The sequence below is a fragment of the Strigops habroptila genome, chromosome 11 (assembly GCF_004027225.2).
Source record: "Strigops habroptila isolate Jane chromosome 11, bStrHab1.2.pri, whole genome shotgun sequence".
In the NCBI taxonomy this organism is placed as follows: Eukaryota; Metazoa; Chordata; class Aves; order Psittaciformes; family Psittacidae; genus Strigops; species Strigops habroptila.
Genome location: NC_046360.1, coordinates 9,916,197 through 9,937,508, shown reverse-complemented (window position 1 = coordinate 9,937,508; position 21,312 = coordinate 9,916,197). Strand labels below are relative to the sequence as shown.

At 48.1% G+C, this 21,312-nt stretch overlaps 2 protein-coding genes across 5 annotated transcripts; one reads left to right on the top strand and one right to left on the bottom strand.

Annotated features, from left to right (window-relative positions):
* The first annotated feature begins 1,820 nt into the window (after positions 1-1,820).
* Positions 1,821-7,004, top strand: DERL3 (derlin 3). Of its 4 annotated transcripts, none has more exons than XM_030500307.1 (7): positions 1,821-2,122; positions 2,273-2,335; positions 2,946-3,019; positions 3,495-3,588; positions 4,847-5,042; positions 5,465-5,555; positions 6,089-7,004. In XM_030500307.1, exons 1-7 carry the CDS (start codon positions 2,030-2,032, stop codon positions 6,195-6,197), a joined length of 720 nt encoding a protein of 239 aa, XP_030356167.1. In that variant the 5' UTR covers positions 1,821-2,029; the 3' UTR covers positions 6,198-7,004. The 4 variants fall into 4 exon arrangements, with proteins under 4 accessions (XP_030356167.1, XP_030356166.1, XP_030356168.1 ...); XM_030500306.1 differs by having other exon boundaries at positions 1,828-2,122; positions 2,270-2,335; XM_030500308.1 differs by lacking the exon at positions 2,273-2,335 and having other exon boundaries at positions 1,862-2,122.
* Positions 7,005-8,999: 1,995 nt separating this feature from the next.
* Positions 9,000-21,311, bottom strand: SMARCB1 (SWI/SNF related, matrix associated, actin dependent regulator of chromatin, subfamily b, member 1). The gene is made up of 10 exons (XM_030500304.1): positions 21,055-21,311; positions 19,536-19,647; positions 18,853-18,882; positions 17,434-17,563; positions 16,716-16,853; positions 15,916-16,043; positions 15,184-15,350; positions 14,549-14,739; positions 10,306-10,437; positions 9,000-9,366 (listed from the first exon to the last, which is right to left on the bottom strand). Exons 1-10 carry the CDS (start codon positions 21,145-21,147, stop codon positions 9,327-9,329), a joined length of 1,161 nt encoding a protein of 386 aa, XP_030356164.1. The 5' UTR covers positions 21,148-21,311; the 3' UTR covers positions 9,000-9,326.
* Between the last annotated feature and the right edge of the window lies 1 nt (position 21,312).

Sequence of the window (21,312 nt, the reverse complement as noted above, 5' to 3'; positions counted from 1 at the left end):
TGATTTTATAGAAGGGGCCATGTTGGCATCATTACAAAGGTGCGTCATGTGAACTCAGCTATGTGGCTAAACTGATGTGATGTTGTGAAAAGACATAACTCCCCAAACCCATAAAATGTGACAAGGATTGTAGCAAAGACTCAAGCTGCCCCTGGGTGTTCTGTAATGCATGAAGTCAGCTTGGCTGAGCTCCGAAGGGAGTGAGATCATGGGCAGGAAGCAAACTGAGAACTGGGGGTGTCAGTGAGGTTTGTTTGGCCTATTCCAATGTGAGATGGTGAACTTCCTGATGTGTTTCATAGCTTCTGCCCCTTCCCCCCATGAATCTAAGAAAAGAAGGCCTTAAGTAGCAGCAAGTAGAGTTCTCCAGTTTTGGCTGGAAAACAAAGGAAAAGAAAAAAGTGAGAAACTAATGGCTTTTATTAGGTTCCATGCAATGTCTGATTTGCACAGTCCTCCACAGCAAGTTTGTGGGATTATTCATTTGGTGTAGGTAGTTAAGGTATGGCGGCCGGAAGATATCGCGATGTACGGAAAGAGAGAGCCCCTCCCTAGGTACTCTCACAAGCCCCATAGCATGGAGAGGGGAATTGTGGGGCTAGGCTGGACGATACTATAAAAGGTAAAAATTGTTAACCTGCCCTCTGATTGGGTCAGCACAGGTACTTCCGTGTGGCCGAAAGGTATAAAACACCTGCTGTTGTTTAATAAAACGCTATTTGGTCATCCTCCATATTGGTGTCTGTGATCTTCTAGCCCTAAGCCAGGGGTTGGCTTAGTTCTGCAAGTCTTGGCTGAAGCAACGCAGCAACAATTTGGATTCTCATCTCTGTGGGGCTAAGTGAGATTGAGCTCCAGGACAATGACCTCCTTCCAGCAGAGGTACTCTCAATGTTCATCTCCATGCTTGGTTCAAACAACGAAGGAAGGAAGGAATCACAGGACTTGAATCCAGCTTCTGGCTGGCATTACCCGCAGGCAGCAAAAGCAGATAGGAAACCTCTAATCCCGCATCCAGAGAGGCAGGATAATTACCCATTTATTTCATTCATTATTCATTTATTCACTCTCAGTTCTTCGACTCAGTTGCCCCTCCTGCTCAGCTGCAAGCTCTGCACTGTGCCCCAGTGCAGCTCTGCCCCTGAGCAGTCTGTGCTCCCCCAGGAGCAGCCACTTCTCAGCACCACAGTGCCTGGAGCCCATTGTCACCCCGATACGTGCTTTAACCCCCTTTTCATCTTCCAGCTGGGTTTTGTTCTTCATCAAAGGACAGCCAGAGAAGAGGTGGTGGAAACACTGACTGGTGTTTCCTCCCCACTGGTGATTTAATTTCCCATTAACTGGGGGTTTAAAGGGCTCGTTTAAGGCTCTGCTGACAGCTTCACCTTCTCCTGCATAAACCCAGCACCAGGCTGCTGCGGCTGTAATGCTCGATCCGAGCCCTGAGCACACGGGCAGCTCTGGAAGCAAGATCAGCACCGACTATCAGGTTTACGCAGATCTTTATCAGACCATCCTTCCGGAGCGCTTTGCAGTATGCTGGACACAGCTACGTGGGGAGACGTTCCGCTCTCTCCTCCAGAGCTAACTGCAAACGCTGCGGCACCGGCACCGGCACCGGCACCGGCACCGGCACCGGCACCGGCACCGGCACCGGCACCGGCACCGGCACCGGCACCACGGTGCCGCCCCGTCCTCCGCGCTTCACCCTTCTCTCTTGCTGATTGGTCGGCTCCTGGGAGGCACGTGACGTGTCCCGCCCTGCCTGTCACGGGGATGCTCCGCTGCCATTGGCTGTGGCGGCTTGCCCCGCCCCCGGGAGGCGGCCCCCCACAGCGGCTCTGCCCCTCCGGGCCCGTCACCTGCCGCGGCGGGTCCGCGCCGGGTTGGCGGCGGGTGGAGGCCGAGGGCATGAAGCGCGCTCCGATTGGCCAGCTCGCGCCGCCTGTCTCGTCGGGATTGGCCGTGCGCGGCTCACGGGGGGGTGTTAAAGGGCCCGCGGCGCGGGCGGGCGCTGTCGCTGTGCGCCATGGCCTACCAGGGCTTTGCGCAGGAGTACCTGGGCATGCCGGCTGTGACGCGGGCCTACACCACCGCCTGCGTGCTCACCACCGCCGCCGTGGTGAGGCCGAGCGCGGTCCTGGCGGGGGGAGGCTGTGGTGGGGCGGTCCGGGTCCCGGAGGGGGTGCTGTGGTGGGGCAGCCAGGGGGCTGGCTGAGGGCAGCGGGTGCCCGGCAGCGGGTGGCAGTGCTGTGCCTGTCTCCCACAGCAGCTGGAGTTCATCACCCCCTTCCAGCTGTACTTCAACCCTGACCTCATCTTCAGGAAGTTCCAGGTGAGGCCCTGACCGGGCTTGGGGGCCCCTCTTTCCACTTCCCGGTGAGGGGTGCGTGTGACAGGCTGGGCCCGGGGTGTCCCCCTTTGTAGGGTACTCAGGGAATGCTGCGTGATCCAAAGGGGCTTCTTTCCCATTGTTCCAACCTTCTCGGATTGGCAGGAGCTGGGTTGCCAATATGGTGTCCCCTCTTGTCACAGACATACGGTCTTTCCCTGCCATGCATCATCTTGGCATTTCCTTTTTTATTTTACTTAAACTCTATCTCTTCTTTTTCTGTGACACTGAGGTGTTTGGCCATCTGATGTCAGGCTTTATTGTAGAGAAGCATGAGCAGTGATTTACTTCGGCTCTGGGTGCTGAATCGTGGTTTGTTTTTTTTCCCTTCCTGAAAAGTCTTCTTTCCTGCACCTGGAAGGGCAAGATACTCCGGTATGGGCAATGAAGGGGAGTCCCACGTGAAAGTGGTGGAGCTGTCTGGTGTCCTGGGGTACTTCTGAGTGTGTGGGGGTGTGACTGGGCATCCCCAGTGGGTAGGTGATAGCCGCTGTACATGTGATGGTGAGAGACCTGTCTGTCCACCTCCTTTGCTCTCTCTCTTCTCTTTCAGATATGGAGGCTGATCACCAACTTCCTCTTTTTTGGGCCACTGGGATTCAGTTTCTTTTTCAACATGATATTTCTGTATCCTTTGGTCTCGGTGAAACTCTCTGCTCCGTTTTGGCTTAGATGTGATTCCACCCCGTTCATCTTCCTCCCCAGGCTGACTTGTCTTGGTAATAGTCTAGGGCTGTGGCTCTTTCGGTTGAATTGAAGCCATTCCCTCAACTGTGGCCATGTCCTGCAGCTTGATCTCTGCTTGCTGCAGGGCAGCCCCCACCAAAAGGCTGGAGAAGCCATCAGCACTGCTGTGGCTCGTGCTGGAGAGCAGTGCCCGTTCCTGGTGTGAGCTCTGGCTGGAGCACAGCAGTTGCCTCTTTGTTTCCCTGGGGTCAGTGGTGTGAGGTGATGTTTGCACTGTTCTGCTCTGGGGCTGACAGCTCCTGTGATTAAATAGCTCAGGGTGGGTTTATTCCCCATAAAGCCATGCTGTGGGGACACAGGGTGGCCAGCTGTTAATTTCCTATACTGCAACCCCTCCTTTCTCCCCTGCTCTCAGGTACAGGTACTGCCGCATGCTAGAAGAAGGCTCCTTCCGTGGAAGGACAGCTGACTTTGTCTTCATGTTCCTCTTTGGAGGGTTCCTCATGACAGTATCCTTTTGAGTTGGCTGAGGCTCTTTGGTGTTCTGAGCTGTGGATAGTGTGGGGCTTGACTGCTAGCTTTTCGAATCACAGCTGCATTGTGTGGTTAGTAGCAGGTACCTCCCTGTTGAGCAGGACAGCTGGCTTATGAACCTTCTTGTGTCCCAGGCCTGCCAGGCTTGTGCCCTGAGGCTTGGGAGGGCATACAGTGGAGAGGCAACTTCTGCCTGTATGGCACAGCTTGTGTTCCTTGTCTTGCCCACCCTTGTCTCCTGGACTGTGCCCCCCTCCCTGTACTTAGAGCAGAAGCACATACAGGAAAACCTGCCTGTGCTTGTGTTGGTGTCTGCGGAAGTGCTGATGCACCTGGCAAGGGGATGGGCTGCCTGATCCCAGAAGACGATGTGTGGCAGTGTGCAGGGGAATCTCAGCCTCACGGGAAGCCCCTAGTTACACTGTGTGAGAAGCCATCCAGCTGTGGCCGGGCAGCTGTGTCTGAGCTCTGGTGAGGAGCACACTGGAGCACTGCTACCATTGGCATGAGGCTGCTCAGAAACAGAGCTGCAGCTGAGGGGAAGAACACAGAGCTGTAAGGACAAGGAGGGAAGTGTCTGCTATCAGCATGTCAGGCAGCGTGAGCTCAGCACTCTGTCCCTGCAACCTGCCAGTAGTTGGAGATAGCGTCATATGTCGTAAGTTCTTTTATTGTAGGACAAAATAGTCTGGGGAGAAATATTTCCTTCCCAAACCTAAAACCTTTTCTGAATGCCTTGCTGCTGTCTTATGCAGATGGCTCAGCGCTGCCCTCCCCACAGAGCTCTGCATGAAGCTGTATGAGCTCTCATGGATGTTGGCCATTGCTGGGCATTTGTCAGTGTCCAGGAGCCCAGAGCAGCCACGTGCTTGGCCATAGGTGGATTTGGAGTCTAACTGCAATAAAGGCAAGGGGATTTTTTTGCCTTTATCCATCTCCTTGTGCTCTGGAGAAGAGGGCTGTGAATGGCAAGAGCATCTCGCTGCTGAAGTTCACCTGTAGAAGGCAAACACTGGATGTGAGCTAGTGGCTAATATGTGCCGTGTGTCCCAAGGGCTGTAAGAATGTGAAGACCCTTCTTTGAAGGCAACTTTTGATGGTCACTTTGTGGAGATGCCTATATTAGCTGATTAGCAGCTTGTAGTTCTGGGTTTCCTAGTCACAAGGCACCCTGTGCTGCCTGGAGGAGGTGCACGGGGTGGGTAGGCTTTTCCTTGACTCGGTAGTTCCTAGCTATTTGGACTCTTTGCCAGCCTGTTTTTCCTGGGCCAGGCTTTCACCATCATGCTGGTGTATGTGTGGAGTCGCAGGAACCCTTATATCCGCATGAACTTCTTTGGGCTTCTTAACTTCCAGGCCCCCTTCTTGCCCTGGGTCCTGATGGGATTCTCTCTGCTCCTGGGCAACTCTATCATCATTGACTTACTGGGTAAGTCAAAGCTGGTGGGTGCTGGGGACAAGGGCACTTTGCAGCCACAGCATGCTCAATTCTCAGATGTTCTTGGAGCACTAGCACTGTCTCTTACTTTCATCTTATTTAAGATGGTGAGTTTCCTAAAGTGAGCTGGCTGAGGTTGCTGGGTGGCCAGCCTTGTGCCTCAGCTCTTGCTGTGTCTTTCCCAGGAGCTGAAGTTGGGTATGGTGAGCTCTGCCTGACAGAGTCTGACAGGCTTGTGTGCCCATTGCAGCAAACAGCCTGGCCCTCTGGAACTGCAGCACTGGTGGGAGCTGGGACATGGGTACACAGCTGAGGGATTCTTGGAGCTTTGTCCTGACTAAGCTCCCAGTGGCTCTGGTTCAGCTGGCAAAGGAGTCACAGCTGGGGCTGACCTTGGTCACATCTCTTCCCAGGGATTGCTGTGGGTCACATCTATTATTTCTTGGAAGATGTTTTCCCCAACCAGCCTGGAGGAAAGAAGTTGCTGTTAACCCCTGGCTTCCTGTAAGTAAAGCTGATTCTGGACTTTGTGTTGTTTCTCAACCTTCAGCAGACTGTAACAGCGTGGGGTGAGTGTAGGATGCAATTGCATGCTGTTAGCATCTCAGCTCAACAGTTTATGCCTCTGCTGCAGAAAGCACTGGCCCGTTGCATGTTATCTATATATGTACACAGGGTCTATAAAGCAGTTGCTGGTACCTTAAACTTTGCTAGTTGAACTGAAGTGTTCTTGCTGCTTGTGGAAATGCTAGATGCCGGTAGGATTGTTCTCTTGATACATTTCTGTACTTTAAGAAAGCAGAATATGTTCTGCTTCATGCTGAGGACCAAAACTGACCTAGAGATCAAGGAAGCAGGTACTGTCATTGTTAGATACTGATCTGTGCAAAAGAGCAGGTAGTGCTGGTGCAGAGGGCAGGTGGCTGAGGCATACAGCCAAGCTCTGGGAAGGGCTTGTTCCTTGGAGGGCTGGGAGTTGTGTCCTCAGCTTGCTCTCTTAACCTGCCTGCTTGGTGGGATGGCATGTCCCTTGCCAGGAAGATGGTATTTGACACACCGGAGGAGGATCCCAACTATAACCCTCTCCCTGAAGACCATCCAGAGGACCAGCCTAGAGACCAGGACCAGAACCAGCATCCACAGTAACACATGGGACTCTTCTATGTGGCCAGATTCCTCTCTTCTAGATGGACTGATGCTGTGGCCCAGAGATCCTGTTGGAATAACACCAGTTGCCATTCTGACGTGTCATGTTTCACTGTTTGTATGGGTAACCCATCTCACCTTGTACTAAGTGGTTCCAAAGAGCTTTGTACATAAGAACTTATGAATGCTTATGGAGGTGTTCTAGGGACAGGGACTGGAAGCTGTGATGGCTCCTCAGTTACTGGGGAGTATGTATCAAATGGGTTGTTAACCTAGTTGCTCCTTCTCTTGCTGTTTGATTTGATGTGCGCCAGGTCACTCTTTCCCTCTGTAGAATGCTCCTGGCTCTCCTGGTTATGGGCTTTCAATGAAGTAGTATTCCCAACTCTATCATGGTAGATTGCAGCTCAACCTCTTCCTTGTCTCTCAGTCCCCCACTCCTTTTTTGGTGGTTGTTTCCAAAGAGTCTTTACATTAAAGTCTTTATTTTTCAGTAATGTGTCCATTTCTGCCAGGGGCAGAGGCAGCAATTCACCAGTACTCATCAGGACTTGGCTCACAGCTGCCAGGCTGCTTGCTTGGGCTTTTCTTTTTTTGATGGGTAAAGCAAAGTTCAGGCTAGCTGGAAGATGTCCTTGCCCTGCTCTGTCAGCAGGACTGCAGAGCATGAGGGGGGTGTGTGTGCGGGGTCCCAGTTGGAGAAAGGAATGCCTGGGAAAGCACAGGGGACAGAGCTGGATGCTTGATCCAAGCAGTGACTGGAAGTAGCACTTTACACTGATAATAAAGGCTGTCTGCACATGCAGTGTAATTCCACTCTTGTCGAATCTTCTAGTTCTGAAATTTAAACATCTGAATTTTAAGAGAAAACAAAAGTCCCTACCATGAACAGCTGTACAAAATGGATTTGATCATTCATGCTAATACAATGCACTTCTCTGCTTGTACCAGACCTTAAAGCATTTGGAGACTTATAAAGAATGTTTCTTAGGATAGCTCCTTTGGTAATGCTGCTGTCTGCTCAGCTAGACATACTTGAAACTACCACTGAAACTACTCAGAAATGTGAGTAACCATTATTCAATTAAAATAGAATGTACAAGAGTCTTCTGCAAGATAGAACCAAAGCTCCCCCCTCCCCTCTGTGGGCTTCCCATGAAAACACCTTTTTAATGAAAAAATCGGACTTCATTTGACCAAGGTATTTGCTGCACTTATGTTTATCTCTGCAGGATGAAAGAGCTGTACAGATAGTAGTCTTGTTCTAGAACACACAGTGGTACTAAGGGCTAAGCAGCCTCAGACTTGACAGGTGCTTGCTGTGTGCTTTGCTCATGACCTAGTAATGCAACTGATGTTTCAATCCCTGGTAAGAGTTTGTCTTTAAAGTCTGCAGACATTCTGTTTTACATGGCTCCTGGGATGGGACTTTGGAATGCAAAAGCCAGGCTACACTTCAGAAGGAGAGCAAGGTACTTGTAAACCCACTGCAGAAGCTGCAGTGCCTGTGTGTCTGTACCCGGTTGTGAACTTCAGCAAGTCAGAAATTGCACTGCATGTGCTTGTTTAAGGCTATAGCAGTTTCATGCTTGTTTTGGTCAAATTTCCTGAAAAGGCTGCTTGCAGAAGTACTGGATCGTAACAAAGAGAGGCTGAAGTGTTCTTAGGAGGTGTTATATCCATGAGGCAAAATAGGTGTTCTGCATGGGAGGCTGAGATATGCAGCACAAGTCCCAGGTTTTGTTTTACTTGCTGAAATAACTTTCCAACCTTTCTAATAAGGAATAATGGAGTACCACTCTGGCACAGGAACCCAGGATAACACTGCAGTATTACTGCCAAATTTTTTGTTTCTGTAGACTAACATCTGGAAATAGTTCCCTCCCACCCAGGAATGAGAACTGGCTCTGCTATTCCTCAAGTCTAAACATGATAAATTAAGGCTGGAAAGTGTTTTTTGACTGTGTTAGCAGTGTGGGTGGATCAGCAAGGATTGTAAAGCCTATTGGCTTTATCATAAAGGCCTGAACGTAGTAACTCTTGGGCTGTCAGCAAAATCTGCTCTGCTTGCAACATTCAGCAGTACTGGCAGGGAAGGGTAGGAACTCTTATCAAGGAGCTGGTGTATCTCAACAGCAAGGTACATTCTAATTAGCTTTTTAAGTAAGCTTGACTTTTCTAATCTCACTTCAATAGGTTTCTGTTTTTAAACTCCCCAGGGAAAGACAGGTTGTTTCTAGGATTGTGAAATCCTCACACTGCAGTGCTATAAGGGTATTTAAGACACCTACTTTTGCTTTGGGTGCTCTGTAACTGGCAGCTCTACGTGCTGACAATGACCACAGCAAAGCCACTTGCTGAAGCTGCAGGTTCATTTATTGCATGCCTCAACTTCTGTACCACTTCAGAGGCTGTTGTCTTCCACATGTGGCCTCCACAGAAAAAAGGGTTCACCCCACTCCAGGCTGACATCTGCCAGAAACCAATGTTAACCTGTTCTACTCTGGTCAAGTAAGCCAGCTGAACACTTCACTCAGCTCATCACAGACTGTGCTAAGTGTAGCAACAGACCAGTCCTTCAGAGCTGTTTGCTGCTTCTGGTTTTGAGTCTCATTCTCACCTTCCTGTGGTTTTATCTGTTGAAGTACTCAGTTTCCACCAATCTCTGGGAAAACTGAATGCATTCAACTGTTCAGCGTTATACCCAAAAGCATTAATATTAGGCCCCAAGGCTGCTCTGTTACCAGAACAGCACAATACCACGGTGAGATTCACCAATAATTCAAACTTACTGAACTCAAAGTGGTTTGCATTCCTTTTATTTAAAAAGTTGTCCTAATAGTGCATGTTGCACCTATACAAAAGAATCTTTACACTGTCCACACACAGGTATATAAGGGCTCCAACAGCTGCCACAGGTCTCAGCTAGATCATGTGCTAACACAGCGTTCTTGGTACGTGGCATTTAGGTGGAGGGGGTGGGGGTAGAAGTCAGCAGTACTGGGAACTCTTGGCAAGTGGAATGTGTGTCCCCTTCAGGGACAAAGACCCCTGCCAATCCTAGATCCATCTGGGGAGAGGAGTAGGGATAAAGTCTGTAGGAAGAGCACCAGTGTCACAACAGGAAGATTACCAGGCTGGGGCAGTATTGGCCAAACGTCTCATGCGCCTACAAGAGAGAGAAAGAGATACAGTGAGTGCTGTTACAGGCACGGGAAGTCTTACAAACACCAACACTTTTGGGGAGGCTGCCACAACTTTGTGAGCCCTGTAGATGGGTTTATTCCCTACACAGGCTTCTTGGTCACCTGAGGGTGCACCTGTTGACAAGGCTAAGACACTAAGTTCAGTAACAGCTTTTAGGGCACTTTGCTTGAACTGATTGCTACTGAAAACTAATCAGCAACCATAGCTAAGTAGCAAAATAATTATGAAACTGTTAATCAGCAGTAAAAAAAAATCAAACCAAAAAACCCACAAAACCAAAACAAATTCCTGGTAAACTGCTGAGCCAGCATATTTACTGTTCCCACACTGTATCTTTTGGAGAGATTCTAGCAATTCACTTATATCTGCCAGGAGCAATTTCAGGAGCAAGTGCTCTTGTCTGCTTGTGAAACATTGCTTAGCAGGGCTCTGGTGGGCAAAGCCCCTCCTAGAATCACAATGGTGTTCCCATGCTGGCAAACAGGTTGGCATCAGTTGGGCTGGAGCTGGGAGCTTGCCCATTCCTACATCAAGCAGCACTTTACCCTACATAAAAGGAAGCCTTGTGGCAGGATTCTAGGTAGTATGACAGCACATGAAACTCCAGTATTCTTTATGAGTGCCTTCCTATAGCAACAAATCCCCCTGCAGGAGCAGAGCCCAGGGAAAAAAGACAAAAGGAAACTTAGGTTCACGCAGGAGATGGATAGAGATTTAAATATTTGTGGAGCAACGTGATAAGAGTTTTAATATCCTGAAGCTAAGGGGATACGAGTTTCTGTTGTGCTGTGCAAGTGTGAAATCCTGCCAGCTGGCTCTCAGTAGAGAAAGACAAACATCAAAGCTTAATTTCTGTCTCAGAGAAAGGCAGAAGGAGAACTGTCTGAACAAGTGGCAGCACCTCGTGTTTCTGTCCTGGTCTCTGATCTTCTTCTCCATCTCGGCATCTGTGAGGGTTTCCAGGAGAGGGCACCACTGGTCAGCATCCCCCGTGTTGCGAATAGCAATTTCCACAGTCGGCAAAGGGTTCTCGCTACACAGCAGTACAGAAGGCAACAAAGCAACATCCATCAGTGGTCCCAGAGCGCTCCTCTGGGTTACCAGCCCAGAGGCAAGACACAAGGACAACAGAGCATCATTTACAGTGTTTCATTCTTAGCCCCGCTTAGGACAGTCCAGTTGCTGGAAGTACACCAGGGGCTGATGGTTGTGATCTTGGGGAGCCCAAAGCTTCTGGAAGACCAACTATAACCATCTCCTTTCACCACCATAGAGGAGTTTGTCAAACAGCCACGGCTGACGCAGTTCTCTCCCACAAAGGCCGTGCTGTAAGTGGCTGACACTGTTCAAACCTCACAGGCAAAGTTCATACCAGTTTATTAGTGCTGGAGGCACTGCACCCAGAGCAGCAGCTGAGCAGAGACTGGTAGCAGGGCTCGCTCTTTGTCTGGCTTTGCTGTTCTGCAACTCTGTCTTCCTAGCTGCAGTCTGCCCAGCACACCTCTGACAGCTCTTCCCTGACACAAGTCTGGCTTTCTGGGAGCCTGATAGTGGAACACACACTGTTCTCCCAATTGCCATGGAAAGGGTAGCCTTTCAGGACCTGCTGTTGCAACCAGAGGCTGTGGCTACTCCCTGCACACGGAATGAAAGACCAGGCTTTGTCCCAGGTCACAAGATCTGTCCTCAGAGAGATCTCTGCCCTGACCAGCTGCATTATCACATGCACAAAAATATTTACTGCCTTACCAGTGGCTTTTCAGTAAAAGTCAACAGGAACTGACCAGGAGTAGCTTCCTAAATATTGACAGTGGGGCCGGAAGCCCAGCATAAATATAGAGGAGCCTCAGAATGTAAATGTTTGCTTTGAATTCTAGAAAGCAGCTCAGCCTGAGCAGCACAAAGTGTGTGTGTGTGAGAGGAGCCCTCCGCAGGTGTGTGCACACATCCAGCCCCTTCCCCAGGGACCTGCCTCCCTGCACAGGGTTTCAGTGCTCATGGGCAGCCCCCTCCTTCCCGCAGGAAGGGACTCAAATGCTAATCGCCATGGGAACATCAGCCTCTGCATCAAAGCTATTCATCTGGAATAACAACTCTTCAAAGCAATGCTAAAATGAAAAATTAATCCAGAGCCTTTGGTATCTGATCCTGGGAGGAAGCTAAAGTCAGATCCACTTCCAGTACTGCTGATGTCCACTAAGCAACACTCAAACCCAGGAACTTCATCTTAGCTCCAGACTGCTACACATTCCAGGCTAAATATTAGACCTTAACTGGCTTTTCTGACTTGATGGCATGGTCTCAACCTCATTTACTGTGCTTAACGCTGAGCACCCACTAGAATTAAGTGGGGGTAGGAGAGCTGGCCTCATGCACATAACCTAACTGCAAGCCAACTCAGATACCACATTTCCTTAGCAAAGGATCAGAGATAAACTGAAAAAATCCTCCCCCATCTCCCAACCTCCAAAGAAAGGCAACTCCTCCTCCTCTGTTATTTTCTGATTAAGAGGATGATGGTGCTGGCAGAAAGACTGAAGTGCTGCAGGATTCCCAGTAGAGCAAGACACTCCCTCTGCAAGGGTCCAGGCCCCTCACAGTAGTGTCCACAGGTATGTCTTCTTTTGGAAAAGGCGCCTCCACAGACACATAGGTTAGTGTATGAGAGAACCTGTGCCACCACTCAGGTCTTTCAGGCAAAACTCCGGCTATGAGCTGCTGTGTGCTGCCACTAGAAACACTCAGTACAGAGGCAGGAATCATCATAGCATGCCATCCCCCTGAAAATCCCATAGCCACCAGTTACCTGTCTACTTCCACTCCTGCCCCTTCCACTGGGCTTTCAGGCTCTCCTTGTTTTGCACAGAGCAGGCAGCTGAAAGAACAGCCCTGGCTTTCATCAGCTAAAAGACAAGTTTCACCTCTCCCTCAGATGATTAAGAGGCACATGAGTTCTCAAATCCCCAGTCCCTTGAGATATTAAGGTTCTTTTGATACATCTAAAGCAGACCCTTTCATTACATTAGTGGAATGACTTTGGAGCAACCACCACTCCTGTGGTTTGGGAATTCAGGAACTAACCAACCACAGAACCCAAATATCATTAATCACTGTAAGGTTTCAAAAGTACTCCTTTGCTGGAAGAACAAAGGGAAGAGGAGGACATGTTTGTAGTATGACACAAAACAAGGTTTAAATTAGATGGTTTTTTACTCCCTGAATAGCTCATGTCTACAGGCTTTGTTCTGTTGGGGTTCCCTTTCTAGTTTTTCATTCTCCCCCTTGCAATACTTCCACAGTCTGAAGAAGGCCTGACTTCACCTGTCTGAACTACTCCTAAAACAAAGTCCTATTCAGTAACCATGGGCAGATATATGTTTAGAGAGAACAGTGTGAAGTTGGCACTAGTATTATATATTTGAGAGAGCCTGGGCAGCACTGACTAAAACTTTATTTGCTGCAGGTTAGAGAGACTGACAGGAAGCAAAGGGAGAAATGATCCCCCCTTGTAACAGTTAACATGTGCACAGATACATTTCTTAACTCAGGTATCTGCAATACGTGGAGAAGCACAGGAAAGAGGGAGACCATTCAGCGTCCACCAAATGGACCTCTGTTACACCAAGTGACAAGAGCAAGGAACAAATGCCCCATGTGTTGGGAGGCAGCATGCTAAAAAGTTGTTAAAGTAAATTAACTGGGAAGGTAAATAAATTGTGAGTAGAAAAGAGGGCTTCCTGGCCAGCATGGTGTGAACAGGGCCACCTCTCTACTTCAAGCACTAGCTCGTGTCTTTGTTATAATACACTCATCAGCAGGGAAGAAGAGTACTAAAGGTATCAGATTCCCATCTACCACCCTTCAAGTGCCCATCCCTTCTCAGGAATGCACACCCACTGTTCTGTGTTACAGACAGATGTGGTCCCATGCTGGATCTGCAAATGTCAGTCAGCTGTTGTGGATGGAAAGGTAGAGGTGACCTCATCACCTCCGTGAGGTGAAGGGGCATCAGCAGAATAGACACACAATCTAATAGTTTCAGTAGAAGAGTTTAATTCCCATGTGCTAAAGGGTCCCTTTCCATTTTTTAGTATGAACCACTCTGGGAATCATTTCAGAACCAAGTAGTTGCTGTGGAAGATTTTCAGGATAAAAATAAGCCTCCAGAGGAAGTGGAGTGAGACTAGTGGAAGAGCAACTGGTCCAGAGCAGACCAGTGCCCGTTTTCCACAGAACACTGACCAAACAGGAAACCTTCAGATGCAGGATGAAGAAGTAGCAGAGCCCACAGCAGCAGCCAGCTTCTCCCCACACCAACTACTCACTGCCCCATCCTCGACACAGGACGGGGCTGGGCATGTTTCCCTTTGCTGCTTCCCATCCTGCTTCCCTGAACTGACTTCTACAAAACTGGTGTCAGCAGTACCATTCCCTCACCTCATCAAATACATCATTTGCTGAACTCTCAAACTCCCCTGACTATCACCATGACTTGAGGTCAAAAAAAAAAAAAAAAAAAAAACACTTACAACGCACATTAAGGTATACTCAGAGCTGCAGACTCAGCAACATGCTGAGGATAACAACATCAGTACAGTAACTCACCACAGAACACAGCACAACTGGAAATGATTATCGTTAGGACACAAATTACAAAGCTGACTAATCAAACCTGACACTGCTGCGTTCCAGCTGTGAGAACAGCCAATGATCAAGCCAACTTTAATGTCAGCCAGGGAGACAGCTACAGTTTCAATCAGTCTTAGTTCAAAACACCAAAGCTTGAGACAGTGGATGGCCCAAATCAGGCAAAGCAAACAAAACAGAAAAGCATCCGGGGCTCATCATTAGCAAACATTAGAAGAGGGAGACACAAGGTCACTGTTAATTACAGCAGCCTTTCATTCTGCAGTGAAAGCTGACACCACAATATTTGGTCCTGAAATTATTAGATACAACAGGGAAAGATACTTGAGCACAAGCACAAAAAATGGTAAGGAGGACAGAATGGGTAAGCCATAAGGACAAATTTCCAATGAAACCTTCTTTCTCAGGGCAGCTGTTCAAGGATTCATTGATGCCAACACCCATGACGTGCAAACACCCCCCCCCACAGCCATAGCAGGAAGAGGACAGTTCTGTACCTGAAGGCATACGTCTTCTGATGCCAACTCAGCTGTCCCCGGATGCTGTAGGCAATAGTAGTGACAAACTCCCCACCCAGGCCAAGCTCTGAGCACAGCTTCAAGGCAAATTTCTCTGGTGAATTCTCCTTCTCTGACATGTCCCACTCGAACTGGTCTACAAGGGAGATGTTCCCTACGTGGATGTTTAGCTGGAGACAAGGGAAGAAACAGATCATTTGTTTCCATTCTCACAACAGTTAGTCAAAGGTAATTTAGCTGAGGAGGCAGAGGCTGGAGAAGAGAAGCAGAGCAGTAACTCTTGGTTCATTGCATCTGCAGAGCTTTTTAACTGAATTCTTAATTCCAGTAGCTTGAGGAAAACTCAGCTTTGCTCACCAAGGTTCAGTTCTTCCAAAAGATGACAACAATGTATTAACAGAACAACTTCTTCACCTCAAGGGCTGGCACATGAATGTTTAATAATCTGCCACCTTCGTTCCGTTCTCAATACGAAGGACAAAATTCAGTCTGGCACAGCACTGGAATTAAGAACTCCTTTGCTCTGAGGGAAGCCTTTGTACTCTTACTCCCCCATAACATAACCAGAGAAACCTAAGTGGTTCAGCTCTCGTTCTACTGCCTTCCTATATTACCTTAATAATAACTCGTTGGTCTGACTGATCCTCAAGGATACTGTCAGTTGGGTAGGACTCGATCTGTTGTCGGATAGCAGAGGCAATAGCAGGGACAAAAGTCAGAGGATTCAAATCCAGGTCATCGCAGAGAATCTCAGAGAACATTTCTGGAGTCATTAGTTTTTCTAATACAGAACAGAATGAACAGACAGTCAACTTTCCCAGAAATTCATGTCTGCCACTTACGGAATACACAAAACTAATCCCACAGCATGACAAAGGGAATCCCAAATGTATCACCTCTTGCTTTTAAATGGGTGTTTTGTATCAGGTTTCTAAGGACATGCACTCTGCCACAGGTGCTTACAGCCTTCTATACTTGCTCTGTGGAGACAACGTAGCTATGGTCTAATAATCCACATACATAAAGAAGCCTACACATTAACTGCTTTGTATTCAGGTTACGTTAGCCAACAGAACAGTCTCAGACTGCTGAGCTGATGAACTGGGTCAGGAAAATATGCCAGTTAAACTCGTCAGATTACATGCGTCCAGAATGACTGCAACCCACAGAACTGGCAGAGCATTCACGAAGAGACATGAGAGCTGAATACAGTTTAAAGTAGGAGAGCTTTAAAGCTCTGTGTATATGGGGCAAGGACATGCATGCTCATGCTTATTGTCTCTTCATATTTGGTGATGGATACAACTATAACTCTCCAACCTCAAGAAACTCTCCTTCCTACATACCATTCATGTTCCACGTAAATGCATCTCTGAGTTTCTGCCCATCAATTTCCATATCAAGCCTGATTGGAACCAGAACCTCCGGCTGGGATGCATTCTCATGGATCACTGCTGGGTCATGGTCATCAAAGCTAAAACGAAAAGCAACAACACAGTATATGCAACTAGCACGACATCTGGCATCCACAGAGGGCAGGCAACGGTTGTGGGAAGCAATCCTCACACTCCTAACTCCACAGTCAGTCTTTAGACAGACTCCTCAACACAAGCTTATAGGGCTATGGCAACCAATACCAGTTCATCACCTTTTGTTACATCTATCATAATACATTCCTGCAAATAACTCAAGGAAGCTATCCAGGATTACATTTATCTTGGTTTTCTCAACTTTTGTAATGGAAAATAAGTTAGTCATGAGCCACAGCAGCATTTCCCCTTCAATAAATTAGATCAAAGTTACTGGAATATGTCAGTGAGAGGCAGCCTGTCCTTTACAGAGTGGGTTTGCAGGCTCCTCAAATGACAGCTGCTCAGCCCATCAGCAAAAAGTAGAAGGAACTCATCAGGAAAAGAATGAACCATTTTCCTGACAAAGGGAAAACCTCCTCTCTGAGCCATGGCTGGCAGCTGTAAGGAAGAGCCTCAAGACATACAGTTTAACTAAGAACCTCCAAATTAGCAACTTGTAGGTCTTTTGTCAGTTAATACAATTCTGTGATTCATCTCTAACCCATCAGCACTACCCTGGCAGCATGTTATTTTGGTAACTGTTTCCACTTTTCAGAAGCAGGAAGCTGTCTCACCACAGAGGGAATGTCCTCTTCTTATCCCTGCCCATGCGGTTTCTGTTAATGGTTGTTGAGCACGGCACTGCATCCAGGTGGTGAGAGCTGTTGGGCAGCGTTGGCACCCACTGGTTGTTCCTCTTTGCCTTCTGTTCTCTGAAGAAGGAGACTGTACGTTAAACTGCAGCCCCTGAGCAACGCAGCTACTACTTAAGGCATGGTACCATTTTAAACTTTCAAAGTCCTGTTATGAGTTCTTGCTATTTTATTCTGGAACTCTAAACACCGTTCCACTGACAACTCACTGTTTCACACTAGCCCCTGGAAAGCCCATTCTCCAGCTATGAATCCAGGTGCACCATTATAAATACTAAGTTCGTATTTGGATTTTATGTCTGTATTTTATAAAAGGACTGCTGAGAAATGGAAGGTCTCCAGAAGGCAGTACGTGCAGAGAGCATGTTCTGGAAAACATCTGGTACAGCTGGAATGCGGTAATTTCAAAAAGAGCTGTATCATCAAACATTTATGTTTTTCTTCCTGTTGTATGTGGGCAATAACCCAACCCTTCTGGAGATCTTAATTTGCCCAACACTGCCAACAACTGTTAGCACAGACTGGCAAGCACCCCCCAGCTCAAGGGCCTGGGTTTATGCAACTTCTCCTGCTCCCTGCCCAAGCTGATTATCTTCCAAGCAGCTCCCTTCTGATCTTGGCCCTTACTGATGCTGGTTACCTGAGGTAGGTAGGAGGTTCTGTGCTGATAGACACTGCCTTATACTTCTCATCATTTCCATCCAAGATCTCTTCCACTTCAGAGGCCTTTAACAGCGTCACACTAGTGGCTAATGTTGTATAGCCATGATCTATTACCAGGAAAGATGCACATAATTAACATGGAAAAGCAGTATATAGCGATGTAGCATTAATAGGCTGCATGGTGAAAAGCTTCCATGTCGCTGCAAGAAGGACTAACATCGGTTACCAAGTGGTACATGTGTGCGTGCCGCCAAAGTTCTGTGGCTTCGTTTATCTTCAAGAAAGGTTCTGCCATGGCATTTTGTACACATGGGATAAATGGAGATGACAGAACTTTCCACTGTCATTTCCAAGTTGCCAGAAGCCGCCACACTTCCTCACACACCTGCTTGCATGTGCTCTGCTGCTGGGGTAGGTTACTTACACTGGAGTGACCAGAAGCCTAGCTGGAGTGCCTGGCACTTAAGAAACATAACTGGGTTTTGACTTCCATCTAAACAGCAGGAATAAACCTGACTTTCTTGGGAGCAGGGGTGGAATGTCTTAGTTAATACATGGCAATCTCCACCACAAAGCCAATTCAAAAGACAAAAGCAGTATGACACCTTGGAATGGCTGCATAGTGTTAGAGTCAAGATTTGCAAAGGGCATCAGTATCTCTTTACCTTGTACATCTTTCCTGTTCATGCTCTGTTAAAAAACATCTTTCATTGGGACTAAAGAGTCAAGACACATGCAGGGTTAGAATTACAGGAGCTTCCCTCAGGTACTACCACTGGATGAACCTCCTTCATCCAGGGTGCAACTTATTCATAGGCTTTGGTGATTTCTGTTATGGAATTTACTTAAGATGGAAAGCAATGCCACAGAGCCAAAATTTCAGGAAAAAAGTCCACAAATACTTATAATTATTAGCTAAATTTTGAATCTAATGTGATTTTACTTAAGGAGAGGAAGAAAAACAATTCTTTCCTACCTAGAGTTGCCCTTTGCAATGACATGGCTTTGCTCTGGCTTTTGCACACCTACACCTGCCACAATGAAATAAAAATCTCTTCCATAGCCTTCTGGGAGGAAAAGCCCAGAAAACAATACATCCTCAGTGGACTTAAAGGTTAAAATAGAGAGGCAACAATCAATACAGAAGCTGGTAAGACTTGGGAAAGGGGGAGAAACCTCAGGACAGCTCTGGCTGAATTACAGAGACCATCTGCATTTGAGAGTCTTGCTAAGGTTCCGAGAAAAAGTTCAGCACGTGATCAGATGCACAATTAGGGCGGCCACAGAAAGAGATCAGAGGAACAGGATTAGACAATAATATATATTCTAATAGCACAAAAGGTCACACTGGAGATTCTTCTAGCACAGCTAAGATTAACATGCAGATAAGACTTACATCTTCTGGGACTGTGAGACCGCTGGTTTTCTGTTGGGGAATAAAACAAGAAAAGAAAGCAACAGGTCAGCAGGATACTTGGAGGAAGGAGACATAAATCTAGAATTAACCCATTTTTTTATTGTGCTTTAGTCTAAAGAGTGTACAACAAATCACACTGCTGGGAAATTTAACCGCTGGTTATTAGTCTCACACCAAAAATATTTTCACTGTGGCAGTCACATGAGCAGCAATACACCACAGCAAATTCTGGCAGGCATGAACATTCAGTCCCTGCAAGAAGCAAAGTTAAGCAAAGACACACATTTTAATGCGCCATCCTTGCAACATTCCTGCCTGCTTGACAGAAGACACAAACATGCCCTCTCTGTCTAAAAAAGACTCTTCTGAAACACAGTACTGATTTTGAGATGTGGCTTTTGCTTTATTATGAATGCAGCCAGTCCCAGGAAAGCCATGATGGGTGTTTCCATTTGAGAACGTTTTTGATCAGTTGATGTTTGGTGCTGGGCCGAAGCAGGAGCTACCAGTGCCACCACTGCAGAGGGCTCCATCACTGGGGCAGCCTGAGGCCACTCGCACAGCCCTCAGGGTGCACAAGCTTCCGAGTCACCAGAGAGTTTTTCAAGGCAAAATTTCAGGTTTCATATAATAATACTGGGAATGTTTACTCATCTTCTCACCATGTGAAGAGGCCACTATCTTCTTCCTTTCTTCCACTGTGGCTAGTCGCCTCCAGAGCGAGGGGTATCTCTTGTACAGGGAACCCCGAAACATACGCAAGTAGTTTCCCACCTACAAGAAGAGAAGTGGAGACATGGCTGGTGTTCCTGTGTGGCCTGGCGTTCCATTTAAGAGATTTTTGGCAGAAGCTGAAACAAATTCAGCTCTTTGTAATGGTAAACAGGACATCCAAGAGGATTTTTGTATGTTTTTTGTGATATACCAACTGCACTGGGTTTGGCATCAGGGGACACCGCAATTTTGGTGGCAATACAGAAAATTACATTTTATGTTTCACTAGTCTGATATTAAAAACTCCCATTCGCTGATAATCCATTTAATAAGGAAAAAAAAATCCATTCATTTTCATGTAGTTTTGAACAACCTAACCTTTCTTTACTTCAATTTCTGTTTCAAGGCACAATAATCAGTAGGAATTAAATCAAACTGGGCAGCCAGCTGACATTCTAGCTTTTACTTCAAACCTCTGTGCCATCTAGACATAGTCCAAATACAGCAAATGCCCAGAGACTTGTATTTTGGTTTAAATCCTTGGCACATGCAAAATGTGATCACTGCCAATAATCCTCTTTCAGATTAACTTACCATCTGTAAAGCAGTTCTGTTCTTCGTGGCCCAAGATCCTCACCTGTGCTGAGAGCTACAGCAGGACATGCTGAACAAAAGAACTATTTCTATGCTCTGAAATCAAATTTTCAGACTGGCAGCACATTGGCAGACTGCCACACAGTAACATCTTTATTCCTTGCCTTACAAGACTAATTTTGATCTTAACATGTATTTGCAGGTAATTTTTAACCACATCTTTCACTCCACAGTGCTCATCAACACGCAGAAATTAATGGTAGATAAAGAAGGTAACCCTTTCTCCCCTTCCATGTGCCTGGTATGGCAATCTCACAGACTAGCTACTGCAGTTACAGTTTTTTCAAACCCTACATCTCACATGAGAGCACGAGAGGCCTTCAGTCCCTGCTCAACCCATACAGCTGCCCGTTTAATTTATCCAATATTCCCTCTTTTTTTGCATCAAAGGGTGGGGGCTAAACCATGTTTCTTGCTTCAATGAGGCTTGTCTTCAGGTCTGGCTCTGATGGTGTTCTTGAGCACTAAGGCCGAGGTGTGACTTTACTACCTCGCAGCACGTCAAAGAACCCAAACCTCTGACCAAACCTGCTACAGAAGTCCCAGGCAGAGCATCGGGGACCTGGGCCTCGGGCTGCGACGGGGCGAGGGGCTGGTCTCCACGTACTCTAGGAGCGGCCCTCGCCGGGAGCGCCGGTCCCAGCCCGGCTGAGCCCCGCGGGCAGCGGGAGGGGACCCGCAGGGGCTGGAAGGCTGCTCCCCTCCACGTCCCGACGGGTCTCCCCTCAGCCCGCCCGCCCCCCCCCCGAGCTCAGCCCCCCGACAGCCGCCCCGGCGCGGCCTCCCCCGGGCCCGCTGTGCGCGGGGCCGCACCTCGGAGCCGATCATGTAGAACTCGCCGTCCTCCTCCAGCTGGAACTTGACGGGCTTCTGCCCGAAGGTCTTGCTCAGCGCCATCATCATCATCGCGGCGGCGGCGGCGGCGGGAGCGCCCGGCGTCCTGAGCGGGGGCTGGGGAACCGGCGGCACGGAGCCCAGCAACGACGGGCGGCGCCGCGGCCTACTCCAGCCGTCTCTGCGCGCACGCGCGGGCCGCAGGCGGGACGCGCTGAGGGGCGGTGCGGGCAGGCG

Bases quoted from the DNA above. Each gene is read 5' to 3' on its own strand.
- DERL3 (XM_030500306.1), top strand. From the start codon at position 2,030: ATGGCCTACCAGGGCTTTGCGCAGGAGTACCTGGGCATGCCGGCTGTG. The intron at 2,123-2,269 runs GTGAGGCCGAGC...TGTCTCCCACAG, and splicing joins TGCTCACCACCGCCGCCGTG to CAGCTGGAGTTCATCACCCC. The intron at 5,043-5,464 runs GTAAGTCAAAGC...ATCTCTTCCCAG, and splicing joins TATCATCATTGACTTACTGG to GGATTGCTGTGGGTCACATC.
- SMARCB1 (XM_030500304.1), bottom strand. From the start codon at position 21,147: ATGATGATGATGGCGCTGAGCAAGACCTTCGGGCAGAAGCCCGTCAAG. The intron at 18,883-19,535 runs GTGAGAAGATGA...ATTCCCCAACAG, and splicing joins GATAGTGGCCTCTTCACATG to AAAACCAGCGGTCTCACAGT. The intron at 14,740-15,183 runs GTAATATAGGAA...CCTTGTCTCCAG, and splicing joins ACCAACGAGTTATTATTAAG to CTAAACATCCACGTAGGGAA.